This window comes from Rattus norvegicus, chromosome 4, assembly GCF_021556685.1.
Source record: "Rattus norvegicus strain SHRSP/BbbUtx chromosome 4, alternate assembly SHRSP_T2T, whole genome shotgun sequence".
Classification (NCBI taxonomy): Eukaryota; Metazoa; Chordata; class Mammalia; order Rodentia; family Muridae; genus Rattus; species Rattus norvegicus.
In genome coordinates this window covers 31,371,660-31,389,549 of record NC_141537.1, presented here as the reverse complement: position 1 = coordinate 31,389,549, position 17,890 = coordinate 31,371,660, and the positions used below count along the sequence as shown (strand labels likewise).

The 17,890-nt window shown below is 42.7% G+C and overlaps 2 protein-coding genes across 4 annotated transcripts in view; one reads left to right on the top strand and one right to left on the bottom strand.

Annotated features, from left to right (window-relative positions):
• The window catches only part of 1700109H08Rikl (RIKEN cDNA 1700109H08 gene like), a 19,493-nt gene extending 11,486 nt beyond the window's left edge, over positions 1-8,007 (top strand). The window contains exons 2-6 of one of the 2 annotated variants that reach the window (XM_087659684.1): positions 139-294; positions 1,609-1,713; positions 4,222-4,373; positions 5,948-6,052; positions 7,892-8,007. In XM_087659684.1, coding sequence (XP_087515810.1) covers positions 139-294; positions 1,609-1,713; positions 4,222-4,373; positions 5,948-6,052; positions 7,892-7,969 — 596 coding nt within the window. In that variant the 3' untranslated portion in view covers positions 7,970-8,007. The remainder of the gene's footprint in view (positions 1-138; positions 295-1,608; positions 1,714-4,221; positions 4,374-5,947; positions 6,053-7,891) is intronic. The other variant, XM_087659685.1, reaches the window with a different exon arrangement.
• Positions 7,645-17,890, bottom strand: Rbm48 (RNA binding motif protein 48). Of its 2 annotated transcripts, NM_001024246.1 has the most exons (5): positions 17,747-17,890; positions 17,072-17,262; positions 14,921-15,066; positions 13,571-14,151; positions 7,647-8,469 (listed from the first exon to the last, which is right to left on the bottom strand). In NM_001024246.1, exons 1-5 carry the CDS (start codon positions 17,855-17,857, stop codon positions 8,383-8,385), a joined length of 1,116 nt encoding a protein of 371 aa, NP_001019417.1. In that variant the 5' UTR covers positions 17,858-17,890; the 3' UTR covers positions 7,647-8,382. The 2 variants fall into 2 exon arrangements, with proteins under 2 accessions (XP_087512586.1, NP_001019417.1); XM_087656460.1 differs by lacking the exon at positions 17,072-17,262 and having other exon boundaries at positions 7,645-8,469; positions 17,747-17,887.

Below are 17,890 nucleotides of genomic sequence, written 5' to 3'. Positions count from 1 at the left end.
ATCTGGCAACATGACAAACTCACACCATGTATGACCATCTGGCACCAATAACAAACTCACCATGTATGACCATCTGGCATCATGACTTAATAGCTGCAATGGCTAAATCTACATCTTAATTTTCTTCTCATTTTACAGTCAAGAAGTTTGAAGTTGAATGTCTCATACAGCTTTTCTATAGCTTGGCGGGATGCCCTATTGGGAAGGTTGATAACACCAAGCTGGACTGCAACGCATTCCGAGGGGTTCTACAGAACTTTTTTGGAATGACTAATGATGTGCTGATGAATAGGGGTAAGAAGTCACAGCAAACCGAAACACACAAACCCAAAACTGAATTGCTCTGCATGTCCTCTTCATGAGACTGGACTTTGAATGCCACACTAGAGAGGAATAACTGTGGTAGGAGAGCACTGGAAACAGAGCCCAGGACGGTTGTAAGGCCAGTTCCTAATACAAACCCACTCAGGACTCTGTAGCTCATAGCAGAGGAGTTTTGAAAAATTATTACCATTAGACTAAAGAATCTATTTTTTTTAAGATTTATTTATTTTATGTATGTGAGTACACTGTCACTCTCTTCAGACGCACCAGAAGAGGGTATCAGATTGCATTACAGATGGTTGTGAGCCGCCTGGGAATTGAACTCAGGATCTCTGGAAAAGCAGTCAGTGCTCTTAATGGTTGAGCCACCTCTCCAGCCCAAGAATCTATTTTTTAAGGATAAACAACTGGGGACTTTTAACCACAAAAGTACACAGCACAGATGTGAATCATGAAAGTATACACCACCAATGTAAATCATTAATTGGCTTTTTTTTTTTCATCATAGAAGTGTGTCAGGACAAAAAAATGATGACTTCTTATACTGGAAATATTAAAAAGTTAGATATCTAAAACAGGAAAGGATTGATGTACCAAGTTAAATTCTGTGGTAGATCATTGAAATGTACATTTTGATAAGATTCAACACATGCAGGCCCTGAAATCATCGCCATAATCCGAATATCAATACATCCCTCATCTCCAAAGGACAAATCACATTTGAATTTTCCTATAGGATGAAGTTTCATGGATAACTTTAAAAATTGCGCTGGCAAGATGGCTCAGCTGGTAAAATGGGAGAGAACCAGTTCCACAGTTCAACGGGCTGTCCTTTGACCTCCACCCAACATGTTTGTAAACACACACACACACACACACACACACACACACACACACACACACGTAATTTACTTTGTGATATTGCAAAAATTCTACAACATTTTTTTCACCACTTTTCACTTTTTATGTTTGAAAATTAAAATTATGCATTAATTACCTCCAAGGATTTTCTTGACCCTAGAAACTATGTAAAACATCACAAATGAAGACTGTTATTGCTCACTGTGTGGAATGACTCTTCTGATGTAAACATATAGGAGGAAAAGCACATTTCCAGTCATTCAGATTCTTTTAAAAGACAGCACCAGCAATCCCCCTTCCTCCAACCCTCTCCCCCCACCCTCCCCCTTCTTTAGTCTTCTATCTAAACTTTGGGCAGGCATTATAAAACAATTACAACTAAATACAGCTACAATGAACTTACAGATTCCTTTTCTTTTTCAGTTTTCTTTGTATTTGACAAAGACGGTGATAGCCATGTAAATTTGCAAGAGTGGATTAAAGGCTTGGCTGTGTTTCTCCGCGGGACTTTTGAAGAGAAGATGAGATGTAAGAAGGGGTTACTGACTGGGTGCTATGACCATCAATCCTGTGTTCAGTATGCTAAGGTGGTGACAGCCATCGCTATGAAAAGGACAGGAGAGAGTTTATTGTGAGATAACTAGGAGTAGCCATAGCCTGGGAACGTAGATTCAGGTTTACCCGAATGCCACATGTGTAATTTGTGAGGTTTCTGTAAAAACAAAACAACGCTTTTAAAAATCAGTTGGTGCAGGGTTGGGGATTTAGCTCAACCCACCCTAACAGCCCACACATTAATATCCTCCTGGTCTTTATGACTGGGGTGGGGGGTGAGGTGAGAGGAGGCAGAAGACAGTTTAGGCCCAGTAGGAGTGTTCTAAGTAGGAGGAACACTGGGCATAGTTCTGGTCCGTCCTCCTCCATCCCTCCTCCATTCCCTATACTTTACTCCTTCTGTAGCTTTGGTCCTCCCCACCCCCCACACCCTCGCTCTCCGCTCCCCCAGCTCCCACCCCACCAGGGTAATGTCCATTCCTTATGCTTTACTTCAGCTGTCAGGATTCCCTGTGTAGACTCTTGGAAATGGAATTAAAGATCATTTTAGACACCAGTTTCCAGGGGAACCAACTGCCCAGATTATCCATTTGCTTAAGAAAAGACTGCTGAGTTCTTTGTAGTTGGGCCAATGTGCATCCCTTTTGCGCTTTCACTTGAATTTTGATTTGGGACACTGAAAAAGAAAATGCCTGGAGAAGAGAGAATAGTGGTGCTTGCAGCTTTCCCAGAGGACCCAAGTTTGGTTCCTAGCACTCACATTGGGTGGCTCACAACTGCCTGTAGTGCATCTAGCTTTGGGGGATTGAATACCCTCTGTATTCTGGGTTCTGCAGGTTCCCTTGCAAACAAGGCATACACTCACATAGATGCATACACATGATATGCTAATAAAAATATGTCTAAGCTAAAGGAATTGTAACTTTTATATACAGCGTTTTGAAGCTGAACTTGTGACATTTAATAATTTCATGCTCTTTTGTAGTTCTCTTCCCATTTAATATTTCATGAGGTAATGCGGATAGTTCCCACTCTCCAGGGTTTGGGATTGCAGTGCTAGGGACTGAGTCTAGGGCCTCACACATTTTAAAGCAACCACTCTAACCCATCCCCCACTCCACTCCATCTCCTCCAACCTTGCAGAGTTCTCACATGAGTCTCACTGAGGATCAGATGGCTGTGTCAAGGTCGTCAGTCCCTGTGGGAACGCTCATTGCTGGGGACATACAGTTGCGGCACTGAGCAGAGTTACATGGGTCAATAGCAACACGCTGAGGAAGATGTCTTCTCCAATCCCGCTTCCTAAAAGTCTTCTTACACATGTTAGGAGTTCCTCTAGGGGAACACTGTTTCTGCAGGAGACTTGTTCTTCAACTTGTATGCTATGCTGCGAACGGGAGGAATTTAACAGAGATACCCAACTCATCTGACACTCGAGCTTATATTTCTGGTGTTTGCCAAAACATTTAACTAGACTATTAATAAACTCCAGAAATGCTACTTCACTGCCACCTTCCCAATAAGGTCATCTGAGATGGAAGACAGAAACACTACTCTCCAGAGAGAGTTCTGAACACAGGGCAGAAGGGCAGACCCCAAGGAGCTTACCTCATTCACTCTAAGAGTGTGTGTGTGTGTGTGTGTGTGTGTGTGTGTGTGTGTATAAACCATTATCCAAGGATGCAGAAAAGTGTGTGGTTCATTTTTATAGTCTGTATGCAGAAAATACAAACATACCACACACATGTAAACACATATATGTAAAAACACAAAGGTAGGTCAATAAAAATCCACCTCCTTTATTGTAGTTTGAAACCATTTTCAAAGGGGCTGGGGATTTAGCTCAGTGGTAGAGCGCTTACCTAGGAAGCACAAGGCCCTGGGTTCGGTCCCCAGCTCCGAAAAAAAAAAAAAAGAACCAAAAAAAAAAAAAGAAACCATTTTCAAAGCCCAAATGCAGGAACTGTGAGCTGTTCTTTCACCTGCCAAGGGGTACATTTTAGTTAGGTTTTGCATAAAGAGATGCCATGACCAAGGCAACTCTTATAAAGGACAACATTTAATTGGGGCTGGCTTTCTGGTACTGAGGTTCAGTCCATTACCAACATGGCGGGAAGCATGATGGTATCCAGGAAGGCATGGTGCTGGAGGAGCTGAAAGTTCTACCTCTTGTTCCAAAGGCAAACAGAAGACTGGCTTTCAGGCAGCTAGGAGGAGGGTCTCCAAGCCCACCCCCACGGTGACACACTTCCTCCAACAAGGCCACACCTCCTAATAGTGCCACTCACTCCCTGGGCCAAGCATATGCAAACCACCACAGGGAACTTAATCCTGTGGAAAGAAATTCAACAAGAAGCTCTTTGTTATAAAATGTCTGTCATATAGTGGATCAGATCAGTAGTTGTATATTTGTTCTTTATTATGCTGAAATAACTAATGATGTTTTGTTTGTTCAACTTTTGATTCCTACGGCTTATAAAGTCTGTTTTGAAGTTTATTATTTAAGTGGAGATGCTTATATTTCCCGGGAAAAAATTTTTGACATGTTGAAGAGTAGTCTCTTCCACAACTCTCCTGAAGAAGAGAACGAAGAAGGAATAAAGGATTTGGTAGAAATAAGCCTGAAGAAGATGGTAAGCTTGGGCCTCACGCTGAGTTCACGGAGCTAGCTGCTGCATTTTAAGGCCACGGAGCGAGCAATGGCCGCTTCTCCACAACGAGCAACTTCCCTGTGGGAGTTCTCACCTGCTTTCTCTCTGTTTTCCTCCTCTACCCACAACAGTGCTTCACTGAAAGTGGGTGCTCAATAGATAGGGGATGGCCCACTGACTAAATGATCGTTACCTAAGATATTTTAAAAGCTACCACTATCAGTAGAAGCTTATTAATTTGGGAGGAGGCTTGATCCAGTAGATGTAAAACCTTGTGCTTCTTTCTGTCTTCATGACCTCATTCTTTCAATCTATCAAGTCCTCATCTCAGCAAAATAGCAGTGAAAGACACTTGACCCTTAGAGAGTGCTTACTATATAGCAGGCCTTCGGGGCCCTCCCTAGTATTCCTCATTTTATCCATAGAATCCTTATCTTCACTCTGTAGATGAGGAAAACTGAAGCACAGAAATTGTGGTGCTGAATTCATATAGCAATAAAGCCTTGTAATAATGGCTCCTTATTACCGGAATAGTGGCGTCCACTCTTATGAGGAAGGAGCCTATACTGTTTTGAGCAGGCCAGACAAACTCTTTGACATTACTCAGAAGCACAAAGAAGAAACAGCTAGGCATGGTGGTGCATGCTTGCCATTCTGTCTAAGGATTTCAAGTTCAAGAGCAGCGGGGGGGCCACACTGTGAGCCTGTCTGTCTGTCTCTGTTCTCTCTGTGTGGAAGAGTATTTCTTTTAGAAATAGTAGCTGCTGCTCAGGCTGAGTGCAGATACCTTCTTCTTAACGACAGGTTCCCAGACTCCTTTCTGGAACAGAAATGGTAATGGGCTGCCCCTTGTTCTGATGGCTACTCATGCTTTCCTGTAAATTAGATTCTGAACTTAAGCACAAAAGTGAGAAATCAAGGGCATCTTATTCAATCTGAAGCATCAGCCTAAGGCATTTGCAATTCACATACAGATCCCTCCTTCCCTGCACATTACACAACATGATTTTTAAAGCCTTGTCCAGAATAGTTTACGGACTTACACTCATTTCCTCCTGTAACGCAGGTGCACAGAACTGTGCTTGTTACCATACATCCCTAGATCCCAGCCCTCTGGTATTCCAGCAGGAGTCTGCAGTCTCTAGTCCATGACTCTAGTCTTCCCTGGACAGCTACTCCAGGAGCTACAGCTACTCGGGGAGCCTTGTCCTTTCTGCTTGATGAGCTCCCAAATAAGAGGCCTTTTGAGGAATAAAATTATGCTCAAAAATGAGACATATTAGTTATTTAATTGCAAAGGGGGCAGTATGTTAATATAGTTTCCCCAATATTTTACACTATTCCCCAATTCCAGTGTGTGTAATTGACAAGCCTACACTGCATATCGCTAAGGTGACTAGTTAGAATAATAAATCAGTGACTTCTACTCATAAATCCTCGTAGATTTGTGTGAATAGTGTCTTCAAGAGAATGAACTTAGAGCAGTCTAGATAACTAGTTTTCCATGGTAAAATTAAAGGCTTTATCATTTACCACTAAATCATCTTTCTCTCTAGGATTATGACAATGATGGCAAGATCTCTTTTGAAGACTTTGAAAAGGCAGTGAGAAAAGACGGTCTTTTGTTGGAGGCGTTTGGACCATGTTTACCAGATGCAAAGGTAGAGTTACACAGACTAAGACCTTAAAGTAGATGAGGGAAACTTTTTATTAAAAGTGTGTGTGCGTGTGCGAGCATGTGTGCGTAGGCTACACATGTCAACATGACACAAGCTAGAGTCATCTGAAAGCAGGGAGCCTCAGTTAAGAAAATGTCCCCATAAGGTCCACTGTAGGGCATTTCTTACTGACCATTGTGGGTAGTACTACCCCCGGGGCATGAAGAGCAAGCCAGAGACAGCACCACTCCACAGCCTCCACATCAGTTCCTCCCTTCAGGTCCCAGCCCTGTTTGAGTTCCCGTTCTGACTTCCTTCAGTGATGGACTTAAGAATGTGGAGCAAACATAAGCCAAATCAACCCTTTCCTCCCAACTTGCTTTTGGACATGATGTCTCATAGCAGTAGTCACCAAATCTAGGAAATGCCATAATGCTTGTGTGGAGGTCAGAAGACAATTTGTAGGAGTCTGTTCTCCCTTCCCACCACGTGGGTCCCAGGGAATTGAACTCAAGTAGTCGGGTTTCAAAGCAAATGCCTTTATACACTGAGCCATCTCACTGGCCCAATTAAGGACAAATTTTAAAGGATTAGAAAATAATGCACAATAGCCTTTTGCCTTTGTAGCCTCAACCCATTGCCAAATTGAAGACAGTCATAAAGTCATTAGCCTCATTCCAGTTTAGGGCCACAAACATGACTATTTCAGTTACTATAGCTAAGACTTTGTTACCTCTTTGGCTACACATAATCCCTGTCTTCTGTCAGTATGGAGACACACTTTACTGGACCCAAACCAGAGTATCTTATGTTTGTTACATGATGGAGCACTGAAGAAGGAACACACAGGTTGAGCAAGTATATAAGGTGTGAGAACCTCTTCCAGCCAACCAATGTGTAAAAGGCTTTTAATCTCAAGAGACTGATTGCCGATGGGAGAGACAGCTCAGTTACTCAAGGGCTTCCCAGTAAGCAGAGGACCTGATCTCAATTCACAACACCCATAAAGGCTGGGCCTGGGGGAGTGTGCTTGTAATTCCAGCATTACCCTGGAGCTTCTTGTCTAGCCAGCTTAGCCTAATTGACAGGTGCCAGGGCCCATGGTTACACTGCAGTGTGGCCTCTGTACCTCCACTGCTGGGGACTCCTGAAGATGCTGCCGCCGCCTCCACCTCTTCCTCCTCCTCCTTCCCAGCTTGACGTGGCACATGCTTACTTCTTTCCTCTCATGGCCACTATGGTGCATATTGGTGGCCACTCCTCACACTCACAGATCAGGGTCCTGAGGTATAGAGACACACACCCAGAACTTTATTATGTGAGTGGCCTGATCCACATGACATTTGTTTTGCCCAGCTCCGTGTGTGGTCGGCTGTTCAGGTGTCTTTTACCTGAGATTTCAGCACGGCAATCTGTGCACTTACTTCTCATACATGCAGAACGTAACCCCTGGTTGGCAGGTTCCAGCACTGAGAAGCCTGGCAAAGCTGATCAGTGCACCATAGCAACCGAGTCAAACCTTACTCCACACAGTCAGAAACAACCCACTGAAGGAGGCCCTTTAGGACGAGAAATGACACGCACACAGCACAGTGTAGCACGTGTCTTCTCAGTTTATTTTTTCCTAGAAAAGAAAATGGAAACAGCCTAACAAAATTACACAGTGGTCTGCTGACAGAAGAAAAAACACAGATATGCTGATAGTGTAGAAATCTAGAATTTCCAAACTTCATTAGTTTTAAACATCACCATAGTTGATATAAATTGGTCTTAGAAATTACATTATATATGTTTCTATTATCAACTTTGTTTTAACGTTTTATTGGCACTTTCTCTTTACAGACCTGCTTTCATTTCGAAGCTCTGGTATTCAAAAACAACTCCCCTGCTAGTTTTGAGCACAACCCGCTCAACACTTGAATTAAAGTGAGACCCTGATCTCCTTTATTTGCATCACATTTGCATGTCCGTTTCAGTCAATTTGCATATTGTCATAACTACTGTGGAGTGAAGAGAACAGTCTCTGCCACCCTGAGTGCAGAACTGAGAGAGACGGAATATCTGCAGACAGTTTAAGAGGAAACACTTCACAACAGCAGTAGTAAGATGCCTGAAAGAATTAGAATGGGTCGGACATAAAAGAGAATCTCTCCAGAAAATACCAGTTTAGTTGGGTGTGGTGGCACACACCCTTTAATCCCAGCACTCAGGGGCAGAGGCCCAAGGCCGGCCTGGTCTGCATAGCGAGTTCCAGACCAGCCAGGGCTCTCCAGGGAGACCCTGATTCAAAAGAAAAAAGAAAGAAAAGGCAAGACTAACTCCCCACTGGCCAGCTAGATTCTTCTTCTTTGTTTTCGTGGGTGACTTGTACACACATCTTCACCATTGTCCTCCGGAGGCTTCGGCACAGATGAAGTCACCTGGTTTAAAAAGAAGAAAGGATCATTAAGCAGTCAGCAGCAACAGTCAGGAAAAATGGGGCAGAAATGAGTAAAATTTAGATTAAAAGGACAACACATAGAACCAACCAAATAAGCACTTGGTTCCTTTCAAATGTAATATTAACAAACTGAGAGAGGGAGAGAAGGTAGGGGAGCAAATACCCCAAACCAACCAGCCAGCCAGCCAAAAAACCCAGGAAGGTTAAAACAGATTCTCGTAAAATTAAGAGAATCATTTGGGAATTCTTTTGAAAACATATTTCAAAATTCTGGAAAGTCTAAAAGAAATGGATCAATTCCTAGGCATAATTGATGGACAAGCCTGGCCCATTAGGATTAGAAGCCGTCTTGTTACATGACTCAGCCTGCTTTCTGTGAACTGGACCTGACTACCCCTTGGCACACTTCTGGAATGGGACACACTACGCACTATGCACCTCCCCCCCTAGATGTTCTACGGAGTCCCACGTACTCTAGTCTTGCCGACCTTAAGCTATGTAAATTGTACTTTCCTCTATGTTCACTGCTGTTCTTTCAATCCCCACACTAGGGAGGCAGCCCTGTCTGACAGAAAATAAAGCTTTCTTAACTTGACAAAAAAGGTTAGGCAACAGGGGTAACAATACCACCTATTAAAATTAACTTGATACAACCAATTTAAATATATCTATGAGTGAAGCATCAATAAAAGTCCCTGGAAAAGTAAAAGTCCAATGGATTCACTGCTGAATCCCACTAATGCTTAAAGAAAGGCTAATACCAACGCTCCTCAAACTAGGTTAAAAAGCAGAAGAGTAAGGAAGGAATATTACCTGACTCATTCTATGAATAAGTCAGTTCCATTCCAAGATTTCCAGGAAGATTCCACATAGGTAAATCAATAAATAATACACTGAGCCTCAAGAACAGGAATTATATGCTTATGTCAGTAGACAATTAGAGGAGACAGAGAATTTCCTTTAATATCAGGGATAGAGACAAAAGTGTCCCCTCTTCTACTCTTATTCACTATGATACTGTGAGTCTATGCCAGAGCAACGAGACAAGAAAAATAACACAGAGGAAAGGGAGACATCATGTGATCTCTATTCAGACTACACAACTCTACACTTAAAAGACTCTAAAGATCTGACCAGAAAATGCTAAACTATGATAAGCACTGTCATAAAAATATATAAACTCAACAAACAAAAACAGCAGCTTTTCTGTAAAAGCAATAAACTTGCCAAGAAAAAAAAATCAGAAAAAAAATTCCATTCACAATAAACAACAAAACTAAATAGTTCGGGAGGGAGGCTCTGCTGGTGAGGTGCTTGCCATGCAGATGCAGCCTTGAGCTCTGACCTCCAGCACCTGGGAAACGGTCAGGTGCAGTAGAGCTCTCATCTCCAGCACCTGGGACATGGCCAGGTGCAGTAGAGTTCTCCTCTCCAGCATCTGGGAAATGGCCAGGTGCAGTAGAGCACACCTAAACCTCCAACCTTGGTGACAGACACAAAAGGGTCCCAGGAGCCTGCTGGCAGGCAGTCCAGCCGAGCAGTGAGCTCCAGGTTAAAGGAGAGAACCTGCTTCAAAAAAAAAAAAAAAGTAACAGAGGAGACCATGTGCACACATACATGAACATATATACACATATATACCACACACTTAAGCCCAGGAATAAATTTAACCAGAAGGCCAAAGACCTCTATAGTCAAACTCTTAGCGAGAAAAGACACTGAAGAAGAAATAGAACATGGCATAACCTCTCATGTTTCTGGATTATTGTGGGATTTTAACAATTTATACTTGTTATGCTGCCCCATCTCGCTTACAGCACAGTGCACACAGGGATGTGAGAGAACTACTTGTTGTAGTAGGTGCTAGAACAGAGCACAGGTGGTCAGGCTAGGGAGCAAACATCTCTACACTGAGCCATCTCGCCAGCCCCAGGCATATTCTCTCTCTCTCTCTCTCTCTCTCTCTCTCTCTCTCTCTCTCTCAAGTTTTTTTGAGATACAGTTTCTAGGGTTTCTCTGTGTAGCCTAGAACTAGCTCTATAAACCAGAATGGCCTGAAATTCAGAGCTCTGCCTGCCTCTGCCTCCCAAGGGCTAGGATTAAAGACATGAGCCACCACCCCTGGCAGAATTAACTTTGAAAACTACATTTATTCATTTATTTGTGCACAAGGGAATATATATGTGCTCACAGCATGTATATGAAGGCCAGAGGAAACATGTAGAGTGAGGATTGAACTCAGGGTGGTCAGGTTTGTGGATAGTATCTTTACCTGGTGAACTATCTCTCTGGCCCTGGCAGAATTAATATTGTGAAGATGATGTGATCTGAAGAACAAACACAATCCTTATCGAAGAATCAAAGAAATCCTCTATAAAGGTACAAAACAACTGCCCTAAACGTCTTATGGAAGTAGGAATGTTTCATAATGAGTTAAAGCCATAGCAAGCAGTGAGGACAAAGCTAGAGATGGAACAGTATCTTAGGTCAGATGACAGGGCCACAGTGATAAGATAGATGTGCTGCCCAGTCTGTCATAACTGACGCAATGTTTCCCTATGATCTGGCTGTAGGGCACTCTTAATTAGTGATGGATGGTGGAGGGTCCAGCCCATCGTGGGTGGTACATTCCTGGGCCAGTGGTCCTGGGTTGTCTAAGAAAGTAGGCCGAGCACATAAGCAGCACCCCTCCATGGCCTCTGCGTCAGCTCCTGCTTCCAGCTTCCTGCTCTGCTTGATTTCCTATCCTGACTTCCTTCAATAATAAACAGCAATAAAAATAAGCCAAATAAACCTTTTCCCCAACTTGCTTTTTGGTTATGGCGTTAGAAACCCTAACTAAGACACAAAAGCAGCCTAGTACTGGATAAAAACAAGAATGCAGAGGGGATAGAACAGAGGCCAGAAGTAATCCCACATAGCCACAGCTACAACATTTTTTGACAAGGGTATCAAAAACACATGGAGAACACACACACACACACACACACACACACACACACACACAAACACACACACACCACACACACACACACACACACACACACCACACACCACACACACACAAACACACACACTCAAAATGTACTGAGGACTGTAACAAGCTCTCAGACTACCAGAGGAAAACAGGAAGAACACTTCAAGAGACTAGGCAAAGATCTTTGAAATGGATTGTAAAGGAACAGATTATGATGAGCAAACTGACGAATGGGATCACATGGAACTGAGGAGCTTCTGCACAGCAGCACAGTCAGGAACGTGAGTGAAAGAGCCTGCACAATGGGGGGTCTGTGCCCAATGACACAAATGAGGCCTTCATGTCGAGCATCTACAAAGAACTGCTGAAAGTTACACACTAAAGACAAGTGATCCGGTCAATAAGCAGGCTAACAAGCTGAACAGATCTCAAAGGAAGAAACACATATGGCCAACACAAGTTTGAAAATGTCCAACATCATTAGCAACAGGGAAATGCAAAAGAACAGATTAGGATGCTATCTCACCTCAAACAAATGCAAATTGAAACAACATTGGGATTTCACCTTAGCCCAGAAACAGCAGGATACAGATAAAATCCTGGTTTTACAGGTTGTTTGGTTTATTTTTGAACAGGTGTAACTTTGACTGGCCTGACCTGACCTGGAACTTACTAGGTGGACCAGGCTGGCTAACAGAGATCTCAGCTGCAATGGCTTCTGAATACATTGTTGTTATTCCATTACCAAAAATAACTTAATAGTAGGGCAAAGGCAGGATAAGACCACCTTGATTTGAGATGGGAAAATACTAGAAGTTGTGGTTAAGTATATGAAGTATGTTTTTGTTGACCTGTTATTTCTCTGGATGTAGAGTTTACACTTAAATGCAGTTGGTCCTGACTGAGACAGCCACGAGTCTGTGTGCCTCAGTGTAGTGCACCAGAAGGAAGTAAGGTGCTGGCATATATCGAAAAACTTAGGGAGACTTAAAAATAAAACCACATTCATACACTTTACCATTTCAACTAGGTGGAAACAAAACTCTAAACCAAAACAAGACAGAGAAGCACCTCCTCTCCAATCACTTCTCCAATCACACTGCAGAACAAGAGGGCGCCACGTGAGCCCCGTGTGAGCCCCCGTGTGAGCCCCCGTGTGAGCTGGGCTGACCAGGGAGTTAACTAAGAAAATGCTTACGGCCTTCCAGAAATGATTCTGAGGCCCATCCCACTCCACAAAAAGCTTTCACAAGCTCCTGCAACTGTTAACTTTCTTTTGTGTTTACAGAATGGAAAATAAAGTAAATAACGGGAACGGGGGTTAGACAATCTGATCTCTAACTATTCAGAGCTTTGATCTTGACACACACAACTGAGTGTGGGCAGGCACAGACTCAGTTTTTAATAATCTCACTTTGTGGGCTGGGGATGCGGCAGTGATGGAGCATTTGCCCAACACACAAGTCCCTGAGTTCGGTTCCCAACAAAATTAAGTGATTGATCAAAATCATTCCTTTTATGAATATTTGACTCTGATGTAATCTGCAGTTAGCTGAATTTTAAGAGAAATAATCAATTATAACTGTCAATTTTTGCTTATGCTATTACTACCTAGGGAGCTGGCTTTAAATAGGGAAGGGAGGAAAGACAGTATCCGGAATCAGCTGTCATAGTCTGATTGACTGGACATTTAGCATTTTGTACCTATACTGACATAAAATGTATCTGTTCATTGTTAAGTCAAGGATGACTGTAAAGGGAGCTGGAGAGATGGCTCAGTGGTCAAGAGCACTGACTGCTCTTCCAGAGGGCTTGAGTTCAGTTCCCAGCAACCACATGGTGGCTCTCAACCATCTGAGTGGGATCCGATGTCCTCCCTCTTCCTGCCTGTGTGTCTGAAGAGAGTGACAGTATACTCACATACATAAAATGAAATGACTTAAAAAAAAAAAAGATAGATATTGATCAAATTTGATATTTTAGAAGATAACAAAACCAAATAATTACAAAGTTTTAGTTCCTCCAAATTTCCTATCAAGTTGTTGGTCTCACAATTAATTAAAAACAAAAAAAACAAAAAAAACAAAAAAACAAAAAACCTCACCTCTTTAAGTTTACTCCGAATTAAGTTTGCCGTTGTATTCAAGGAGTCATCCTGCAGATCTACTGTGGGAATACCTGGTAACTTAGGTCCAATCAAAACCTCGTTACTGCTTATGTTTGTTTCAAGAAAAGTTCCAAGTTCACGATCACAGTCTCGCCGTCTTTTCCTCTCCTGCAGCTGTGTTGTCCTAGGCATAAATCTGCCAACTGCCTGTGAAGTAGCAATGGCCTCTTGCACACTAGAGCAAGGGACGGAAGTTTTGTAAGTGTTCATCTGTAGTTTTGGGGGAAAGGCACTGTGGTCACGGTGCTTCTGCAGTTCACCACGGTTCCTAGCACTATTGCAGGAGTCTGACGCTTTGTCCGTGTGCTCCCCAGGTGAACATGGGCTTTTGGAGGCAAAATAGCATAAAGGGAATTCACAAGAGTAAGGAAGACAAGGACTTGAGTTCTCTGAAGGATTCTTGGGAGATGTGTTTAAAGCAGGTGTACAAAATCCAGGCATATGTGCATGGAAGTCTTGTCTAGAATCTTTTGTTCCTTTTTGCTCTGGAACTGGTTTCTTCTTGGTCACATAATAGTCTTTACAGTCATAGTTTTACAAGTTGAGGGAAAGGGAAACAAATCATTAATCATTTTGAACATCCAAAATCTTAAAATTCTAAAAACAAACCTTAAAATGCTAAGAAGCTCTACTCCTAAAATGGTACCTCTAGAGCAGAGAATACAGTGATAAGGCTTAAAGGCTTTTTGAAAGGATTCCATGGGATACTGCCAAGTGTCACCTACTCATCTATCTAGAATGTCTTACTTTTCTCTGGAGCCACTTGAAAAATAATAAAACTTGCTGCTGATCAAAAATTGTTAGTTTCCCATAATGAGCAACATGTAGAACCAGTCTGTAAACCACAATTGCTTCTTGCTGCCTTCATGTTTAAACCCTGGGCCACTTAGCCTGGGACACAAGGCTTCATAATTTGCTTCTTGTCTACTTTCCTAATCTCTCTCACTAAAACCTTGGAACTCTGGTTACTCTGTAGGACTTACAGCTCTTTAAATGTATGGTGGCAATTTATCTGCCTAAGTTTAAACGTAGCCTGGCTTACCTTGCCATCCTTTTACCCTATTTACTACTGAATACCATTTACGACTATTTAACTCTCCCATGCCAGAGGCAATCTCCATGAATCAACATTGCTCCCTTCCCGGCCCAGACTCCACAGTGGGGCACAGACCCCATCAGTTCAAGTCACCGAAGAACGTGACTGAGTAGGAATTCCACAATGACACACATACCTAGCAGTGCCTGACACACAGGAGTTGTTAACACAGACTTTCCATATTTCCATACCTTGGTTTTTAGTAACTCTTGAAATATAAGCCTTTCTTTCTTCTAATTTTTTTCTAGTTTCTTCAACTGTCTCAAATTCTGGAGCATAGCACACATGAAGTAACCCTCCAAAGAAACTCTGTTCATCCATCTTTTTCTTAGCTATCCTAAAAAGAAATGCATAACTTAAAGAGAATGCTAAAGAAATGCATAAGTTACATGGTTCAAAAACAATTAACAAATAGCCACGCCACATACACATAAAAATAAGAGAAATAATAATGTTTAAAAAAGAAATGCTGAACACCTATGCTGAACCAAGCACTGTAAGTAATTAAGTACTTCTGTATCTACAGATAATGATTAATGTTTATTGAGCGATTACTCCATGCAAAGCCACAAGTGTGCCACTTAAATTGACATCTCATAACCATCTCATGGTAAAACCAAGGCACCGGGAAATTCTGGGTCACATACATTCATCTATAAAACTAGGATTCAACTCAGATGGCTGACTCCAAAGCCAACTGTATCAGGGTCTGTAGAGATACAAGGCGCTAGAGAATCTGCTCTCTATACCACGAAGAGTTGCCCACTTGGTAAGAAAAGGCACATGGCCTTTTGAAGTCAAGTGATTTTGTGGTGGACTAGGAGTAGCGAACAAAAGAAACACAGGGGCTGGAGGGATAATTAGGTGGGTGATAAGAGCACTTGCTGATTTTGGGAAGAGTAGATTCAAATCCCAGACCCATTTTGGATAGCTTACAACCACCTGTAACTCCAGTGCCAGAGGATTTGAAGCCCTTTTCCACCAAAACATTTATAAATGGCAAAAGCCAGAGAAGGATATGGTTTAGATCATGTTAATGATTAAAAAGAAAAAATGGCTAACATGAGCTAGGGAGACTGCTCAGTTGAAAAAGTACTTGTTTAAGCTTGAGTAGCTAGGCTCAGATCCCTAGCGTGCACATAAAAACTAGGCACCGTACTGTGCCTATAATCCCTGTGCTGGCGAGATAGAGAAGGTAAGACCACTGGAGCCTGATGGCCAACCAATCTAGCCATGAGTTCTAGTTTCAATAAGGGTCTCGTCTCAAAACATAGGGTAGAGTACACTGTAGTGGTACATGTCTTTAAACCTGGTGGGGATGGGGAGGCAGATTCAGGAGGAAGTTGAGTTCTAGTCAGCTGGCCTACATAGCAAGTTTTACACACGCAGGCGTGCACCCACCTACAGTCACACACTCCCCCACCCAAAGGGTTAACATAAAATAAAGCATTGTTGACTTCAGTCTTATTGGAATACAAGGTTGATTAACATAGAACCATACTAATAAGAACTGTCATTACTAATATTTACTTTTTGTTTTTGTTTTTTGGTTTTTTTTGTTTGTTTGTTTGTTTTTTTGGAGACACAGTTTCTCTGGGTAGCTCTGGCTGTCCTGCAATTAGCTCTGTAGACAAGGCTGGCCTCGACCTCAATCTACCTGCCTCTGCCTCCCAGGTGCTAGGATTAAAGGCCTGTGCCACCACTGCCTGGCTCTAATATTTACTCTTAATAGGAGGTACCAGTCTAATCCTTTTACATAAATTGTTTCATTTCATCCTTCCTCAGTGAACCTCAAGAAGTAGACCTTTTTGCCCTGTGGATTTTAGGAAAAGAAAAAAAAATGTGCTTGGCAGGAATAAAATTCTCCAAAGTCAGGAAGCCATAGGACTGGAAATGTGCTTCAAATGTAATTCCTCATCTCCCAAATCTACCACACTCCAGGTTCAGAAACCATCAAGCACAGGATGGGAAAAGTGTTGTAAAGTCAGCCTTTCGAACATCAGAAGGAAGAGCTGGGATATCATTCACTGTTAGAGTGACTGACTGCATATGTGAGGCCTGGTAAAAACTAAACCAGAAGGCGAGATGGGGTGTTGCACACCTTTGGACCCAACACTCGGGAGGCAGAGACAAAGGGTTCTTTGAGTTCAAGGCCAGCCTGGTCTATCGAACTAATTCCAGCACAGCTAAAGCTATTCAAATAAACCCTGCTCCCCAACCCCCAAATCAGGAAGACTGAGAGTGAGAAGTGCTCATGTGATTTGGGTCTGTTTGGGAAATCCTGAGGCCGAAATGACGGCAACAGGAATAGAAGACGCGAGTTCTGCTTAACTTGTACATACCTTGCACTTTGTAATTTCACAAATTTAATGAGATAAACTTCTGTAAAATCTTCTGCTGGGTATTCATCTAGAGCATTATACTGTTCAATCGCACCATAGAGAGCAAATCTCTCAACTAATTCCTTCATGGCTCCCACTGCAGGAACTCCTTGTATTAGTAAGTACTGAGACTCCAAATTGATGGTATATACCTAAAGTCGGGGGAGAGCCCGTTAAACGTACTCTTCAAACAAGCCTATGGCAAATCTGTCTTCCCATCCCTCTTTTAAATGGAGCTTTGAAAACAAGAAATACTCTGCTCAATATGGTCTGCAAAACATACACACAAAACTGTCACTCTTTCTGCCTAAAGAATAACACACTCCACATAAGGGTATCTGACTAAACAGACGTCTTTTCCCAAAGTTGACCCCAGAGAAGCTAATGTAAACAGTCACTTAACAGGGCTTGTCCTGTGAGACCTTGTCCTTGTATTATAGGATGCAAAGCTAAAAATCGTGGAGTAAGCAGTAAACCGACAACAGCGATAAACTTTGTTCCTCGTGCCCCCTCCACTGAGAGATGGACTTGACAGCATCCCTGCCGTGCCTTTATGGAGGCAGGCCATGGAGAGCTAGTGCTGACAGGAAGTTAATGCTCCTGCCGAGGAGAGAGAAGGAACCCAAGTCACTCTACCTTGACCGCGCGAGGGCGTCGGCCCTCCCTGTATTTGGCCCGCGAGTCACACACAGCTGTCTGGACGTGGTGGTCGAATATGCCACCGGGTTTCCCGTCACTGGAGGCCATCTTGCCGGCTTCAAGCCCCCGCGCCAGAACAAC